General features: G+C 36.9%; 1 protein-coding gene across 1 annotated transcript; it reads right to left on the bottom strand.

Annotated features, from left to right (window-relative positions):
* Positions 1-3,003: 3,003 nt before the first annotated feature.
* Positions 3,004-5,680, bottom strand: LOC108271680 (potassium voltage-gated channel subfamily S member 2). The gene is made up of 2 exons (XM_047158719.2): positions 4,709-5,680; positions 3,004-3,793 (listed from the first exon to the last, which is right to left on the bottom strand). Exons 1-2 carry the CDS (start codon positions 5,672-5,674, stop codon positions 3,263-3,265), a joined length of 1,497 nt encoding a protein of 498 aa, XP_047014675.2. The 5' UTR covers positions 5,675-5,680; the 3' UTR covers positions 3,004-3,262.
* Positions 5,681-7,412: the final 1,732 nt, after the last annotated feature.

Genomic DNA, 7,412 nt, shown 5'->3' with positions numbered 1-7,412 from the left:
TAAGCTTACTGATTACATAGTAACTCTGGATTGCCTTTCTGTTTCATCATGTGCAGCAGTAAAAGACCTTGGTGTGATTATTGACCCCATTCTTTCATTTGATGCTCATGTAGATAATATTACTAGGATAGCGTTTTTTCATCTCAGAAATATTGCTAAGATAAGAAATATAATGTCACTACATGATGCAGAAAAATTAGTTCATGCTTTTGCCACCTCTAGGCTGGATTATTGTAATTCCTTACTGTCCAGGTGTTCCAGTAGGTGCATCAACAAACTCCAGTTAGTCCAGAATGTAGCTGCAAGAGTCCTTACTAGAACTAGAAGATATGACCACATCACCCCTATCTTATCCACACTGCACTGGCTCCCAGTAAAATTTCGCATTGATTATAAAAAACTCAATTTCACATGGACATTTTCGCAGTGGTTGCTGGGACTATGGTTGATGCTTTGGCCTTAGGACTGCAATTACCACATACAATTTTGCACTCAAAGTCTCCTTTAGTGAACAGTGGATTAGTTCAACAAAACAAACTTCATATAAAAACCATAATTACATTACTTTCACACTACCCATATAAGGATGGGTTCCCTTTTCAGTCAGGTTCCTCTAAAGATACGGTACCACCCTTGCCACTGGCTTGCTCAATAGGGATAAATTCACATATTAAAATCTGTAGCCTGTGTCTATGTTTCTGTAAAGCTGCTTTGAGACAATGTCCATTGTTAAAAGCGCTATGCAAATAAAATTTAATTTAATTGAAAATTTAATTGAATTTCAATTCTGATGACAGCAACACACTCCAAAAAAGTTGGGACAGTCGACTGTTTACCACTGTGAAACATCACCTTTTATTTTAATAACATTTATTAAGCATTTGGACACTGAAGACATCAGTTGGTTAAGTTCAGCAAGCAGAATTTTGCCCCATTTATCCATTATGAATTTCTTCTTCTGCGCAACTGTACGGGGCCATCGTTACCTTATTTTGGGCTTCATAATGTGCCACACATTCTCAATGTTTCTCAAGAGACAGGTCAGGACTGTAGGCAGGCCATACTAGCACCCGCACTCTCTGCTTACGCAACCATATGTTTGTAATCCAGGCAGAATGTTGCATTTGTTGGCAGATTGGAGAGCCTCGACCCCTCCTTGCTCTTGAAGGACTAGGCCTTTTTTGGTCGATCCTTATATACTATGATTAGACGATTGCCTCACCTGTTTCACATCACCTTCTTATTTCAACTTGTCATACTTGTCGTATTAGTCCTAAATTGGACCTGTCCCAATTTTTTAGAGCGTGTTGCATACATCAATTTCAAAATAAACGTTTATCTTCAAAAAAGTATGCAGTTGATTAGGTAAAAACCTCAAATACCCTGTCTTTATAAGATTTTTGTTTAAATAAAAGTCAAAGTACATAAAAAAAACACTCCCCTTTGTTTTTATTAGCATTTTCCATACTGTCCTAACTTTTTCGGAATTGGGGTTGTAAATTATACAGAGTAACGAACAACAACATACACTATATCAAACGTAATAAACACAGAACTGCATGGGCTTTTTTTTTGGGGGGGGGGGGGGGGGGGGGGGCAAACTCTAATCAGGTCTTCATTATTTTGAGTCTTACCATTTACGTCTTGGAGTAAAGCCATTGTTGACACTGTTGTGAAGGAGTTTTTATTCACCACAGAAAGAATTCTTCTGTCACACATCATATTTGTGGTATACATGTTTTCCATGATCTTCCAGGGCTTTTGGTGTTCTGAGCTCATCAGTGCATTCTTTACTTTTAGGAATGAACTATATAGTTTATTCCACCAGATCTAATGTTTTTGCTGTTTCTCTGATGGGTCTGTTTTGATTTGATTTTTCAGCCTAATGATGGCTTGCTTGAATGGTAATGACAGCTCTTTGGACTTCATATTGAGCGTTAATAGCAACAGATTCCAAAAGCAAATGTCACATTTCAAATCAAATATAGACATTTTATTTGCTTCTTGAAAGTGAAATCATGAGGGAATAACACACCAGGCCAATTGAGCAGTCAATTATCCAATTATTCCCTTAAAAATGGGTAGACAACATATAAAAAGTGTGTAATTCCTGCAACTTTCACCAGATTTGGATGTACATACCCTCAAACTGTGCACTTTGAGCTCATATTGTTTTTTATGGTTTAATGACAAAGTCATGTGACACTATTTGCTGTGGTTGATTAGACCAAAGTAGAACATTTTGAGCATAATTCAAAACGATACATTGGCCAAATGTCTGAGACCATATTGAAATTCTCTATTTTTCTTTCTTTTTCATTTATTTATTTATCTATCTATCTATTTATTTATTTATGGAAATAAACAGAAAACTAAAAATTAAATCAAAGAAAAATAAATGTTCACCGTGACATTTGTAACGCCTTTGTACAAAAGGTCAGATATTCCATGAGCTTTATCTCTTCCACTAAAGAATGGGTTCAGACGACACTCCCATGGTTTTGCTCTAACATGAATCATCAGGTTTTATACAGCCTTCTGGAGTCCATGCCAGCTCAAGTGCAAACTGTCATTAAAGCAAATGGGAGATATACCAAATACAAAGAAATTTTCAAATTAGTGTAAATATTCTGTACAATTTTACTTTTCACACACGTTATTGCTGATAATACTTTTGTAACCAAACATTTTGTATTAAATTTGTAAAGCTTGCAAAACTTGATGTGCTATTTCTCTTCCTTAATGACTTAATTTTATAGGTTAAAAAGTTTGATCCGGGTTTTTAAGTCTGCATATTTCATAACATTTCTGTTACAGAGCTAACAAATTCTTTGGTTAACTTATATTTATTCATTAAATATGTAAGGAAAATGCATGTTTGTTTACCATGCACTGGATTTGTGAAACCCAATACAAACATATCTGAGAGAAATTCTAGAAATTTTATATTTCATTTTTTTTTGCGACATTCCAATTGTACTCGCAATTATTGATTGGCCCAAATATATGGATCAATTTATAAATTTATTATCCGGAATTTTATATCCAGAATTTATATATTTCTATAAAGCTGCTTTCTGACAATGTCCATTGCTGAAAGTGGTATACAAATAAAATTTAATTGAATTGAACCGAATTGAATATGCATACATACAAATTAACAAAAGGAGAATTATATATGTTCATGTATGATTAAGGGTATGAACTAGAGTTATATACTGTCTTGGCTTTTGTACTATTGGAGATAATGGACAAGCAAGTCTCAGAGATGATCAAGTTCTTTTCCTCTTGCAAATGGATCACTCATCTCAAACTGTGTAGAAGATGCTGAAAGCAGATTATGTACATAACTGTAATTTACAACCCCTCCTTCATTCTCCACATCTTTTTCCTCTTCCTGTTCCTCATCCTCCAAACAGTGGCTATCACCTTCAGATCCTTCTTCCTTCTCTCGTTCATGTCCCTTCTTGTTGTTGTTTCTCACTGAAGCCTCCAGAGCCTTCTGTTTGCGGTAGAAATGCGAGAACTTGTTGAAGATGATGGTAATGGGTAAGGCCACTACTAATGTGCCACCCAAGATACATCCCGAAGCTGCTAACTTTCCAGCCACTGTGACAGGCACAACATCCCCATAGCCAACAGTGGTCATACTTACTGTACCCCACCACCAGCAAGCAGGAATGGTGTCCAAACCGACATCCTCCTCATACTCTGCAGTGTAAGCCACACCAGAGAAGACAGATACACCTACAGCCAGGTACAGTAGAAGGATGCCCACCTCTCTGTAACTGTGCTAAAAGGATAGCCATGAAGCAGGAAAGAAGGTGAAATGTATGACATAACTTTTATTAAATAAGGAACATCACATTAAATAGAACTTCACCAGCTAAGAGCTTGAAAGATTGATAGAAGTAATCACAAATACTACCAGCATGTTAATGCTATTTTAAATTCCAGTATTTATTTGTTTATCTGTAGCAATGGAATTACAAAATTGCTCCTCCTTTCAAATGGTGAATGGCAAATGGTGCCATATGTAATACACAGTACATATTTTACCTTCTTAACTATAATAACATGTTGTCATCAATATGGGAGTTTATTTTGAGATTTTGAGTTAATTGCCCAGTTCTCTATAACTGACCTGTAAATATTGAACGATTCTAAGCAAAGAATTGATAGCGACATGGGAGTGTCATTGAATCAGTGCATCTATTATACAAATATATTCCAACTGACAATACACAAAAGTTGCTCTGGTATGACATCAGGCACAGGAACATTGTTTGGATTTTTAAAAACCTCAGTGTCATTGCTGGGTTGTGAGTAGTCTCCCAACCATAAATATCTAGCCAAGAGAAGTGCTATGGTGACATACTTCTCCCTGTGAATGGTAGAGGATAACTAACAAATTTGGCATGAAAATAGAGATGTTACTGTTTATAATTGTACATCTACTACATAACTAAACATGATAGGTTTGTCTAATAGAGTGGCCAGCAAGTGTACAGGATACAGGTAGGTTTAGCTTAAAAAATGGCCTGTGACCAGCTTCAAAGCAGGTGTACCTAATAAAGTGGCCATTTGGTGTATATAACTTTGGATATATAATAGTAGTTGGATATGGATGTCAAGACATTTCCAACCTGGTATCATTTTATTCTGTGTTTAGAAAGCTTAGTATAATTCATTAACAAAATTATCTTACCCGTAATGTAGCACCTAATGACCTCAGGCCTGTTGAGTGTCTGGCCAACTTCAGCACCCTGAAGATCCTCATGAGCCTAAGAACCTGAACTATTTTTCCAATGTTTTCCAGCTCTGAATCACTACCAGCAAGTAGGTCAAAAATGAGAGTGATGTAGATAGGCACCACTGAAACAATGTCAATCATGTTTAGAGGATGAAGGAAAAACTTCCGACGGTTTGGTGCAAGGAGCATACGCATTACCACTTCAAAAGTGAACCAGCAGATGCAAAAAATCTCCAAAGCTTGCATGGTTGGATCCTCAATTAGCTGACCATTATCATCATAAATCTGGTACTCTGGGATACTGTTGATGCACATGGTGGCAATTGACATTAACACAACAATGATGGAAACCAAACTGAAGAGCTTGCTTGGAATGGAATATCCTGGATTTTCCAAAGTCAACCACAGGCATTTACGTATATTACCAAAACGCATGTCCTGGAAATGTTGGATATCCTTGTTAAGATCAGATATCTCATCCACAGAAGTGTCCACACTGCTTACATCACTTTCCTCATCCCAGGACTTATGATGGCTCTCTAACCTGCGATCATGGTAGAGATAACTACAGCAACTATCCAAGAAGAACTCATTTATGCCCCAGTACTCAATCTCCTGGCAGAAGGAGAAGATGCACAGCTCTTCCATGATGTGCAGTTTTCCAGTTTGATAGAAATGGAAGACATAATGAAAGAGATTAGGGTTTCGGTCAAAGTAAAATTCCTTCTCTTGAATGTCATAGTCATCGCAAACCTGTAAAATGGCTTCCGCTGTGTCACAGGACAAAAGGCGACATAGCCGTGTGTCTGGAAACCTCTGTAGTGTGCTAGAAGGGAAACTATGCTTCAAACCACCAACGTTAATGTTAACCAGGTGGTCTTCTGGGTTCTGACCACACCCAGGAAGGTTCTTGGTCACCATATTATATTTGTCTGTAAAGGTATAAACAACAACTTGTTTAGAAACCATACTTAATAGTGATACAATCTAATGTTTTCAGAAGGTGCATTCCTTGATTTCAGTTCTGGTGTCTATCAGCACAAAAAATTAGCTTGGCAAATGTTTTCTGTACTATATTGGTAAAAGGTTTATAGACAAAGTAAAACATTTTGTAAAAGTGTGTACCAAGAACCATTTACAGTTATAGGATTTAATCAGATATTCCCATGGTTACTTGTGTAAGTCACATGCTTTACTTCTGTGTAAATCATGTACAGTGCTGTGAAAATGTACTTGCCCCATCCTGATTTCTTCTGTTTTTGTGTATATCTCATACTAAATTGTTTCAGAAATGAAAACAAAATCTAAGATAAAACAAAGGCAACAAAGGCAAAATATAGTTTATAAATGGTAATGTTATTTATTTAAGCAAAAAGTTATCCAATTCCAACTGGGCCTGTGTGAAAATGTATTTGCCCCTAGTTACTAATTCCCCAAATCTATGAAACTGCATTCATAATGGGATTCAGCTGGACTAGACACAACCAGGCCTGATTACTGCAAACCAATCAAATCAATAAAAACAGTGGTTCCTAACCTGGGGTCCGTGCCCCCCTTAAAGGGGCACCAGAGTTCATGGGGGGAGGACGTGATCTCATTTGCTTTTTGGTCAAACATGCCTAAAATGTTCCACTATGATTAAATTTAATTAATTAATACATTTTGAAATGTTACTAAAAGATTGTATGCTTCCAATGCCAAGGCCAATCTAAAAATAATAATAACGTCAATGACCCGCACTCAATCAGTTTCAGCTAGCAGCTCGGTTTTCCTGCACTCAGAGCATCACTATTTTATGAATAAAACAACAAGTCTAAGAAACATAAAGTTAAAGTAAAGAAAGAAAGGCTATATCTCATAATAAAGTAAACCAAAGAAAGTAAGGCTATATCTCAAGAGTTATCTTAACTTCAGTTTTACAGAAGGACAGCACAGGACTTGGCCAGAAGGTGCCATTTGTGGCAAGAAGCTAGGTAACAACAGCATGAAGACAAGCAATATGCAACAACACCAGGAAGCAAAACACCATGAGACTATTGGTGAAGGTCAGGATTTTTTTTAGTTGAAGAAGCAGTTGGAACTATCAAAAAGATCTACAGACATCATAAAAGCATTTGAAAGATCAGGCAGTGATTTACACAGACCCACGGAGGCGTTATTTGAGTGTTCACTATTAATTCCAAGGCTAAAATTTGGGAGAGCAGCTAATCAAACCCTGCCTGAAAATTATAGAGAGACTGTGTGTCCCACAGGTGGTGGATAAAATGAGAACCTTCCCACTCTCTGACAACACTGTCAAAGACAGGTTTGATAAAATGGCTGGAGATTGACAAAACCAGCTGCACGAGAAGCTTAGGAATGTTCCCTTTGCCATTCAGTTGGATGAAACAACAGTGTCAAATGAATCTTTACTCATCGTTTATGTGTAATATATTGACAGTGTTTACTTGAAACAAGGCATTCTTATGTCTACCAATGTAGCCACACCAACAACAGACCAAGATATGTTTATAACTATTTTTATAACTATCTCTCATCCAACAATCTGCCCTACAAGAATATTGTTGCATGCTACACTGATGGGACTGCAGCATTGATGTGCAAAAACAAGCGATTTAACAGCCTATTGAAGGAAAAAGCCCCGGGGTGCGTAATTCTC

Source organism: Ictalurus punctatus, chromosome 11 (assembly GCF_001660625.3).
Source record: "Ictalurus punctatus breed USDA103 chromosome 11, Coco_2.0, whole genome shotgun sequence".
NCBI lineage: Eukaryota > Metazoa > Chordata > Actinopteri > Siluriformes > Ictaluridae > Ictalurus > Ictalurus punctatus.
Note: the sequence above shows the minus strand (reverse complement) of the source record. Positions and strands in the feature narration are given on the sequence as shown.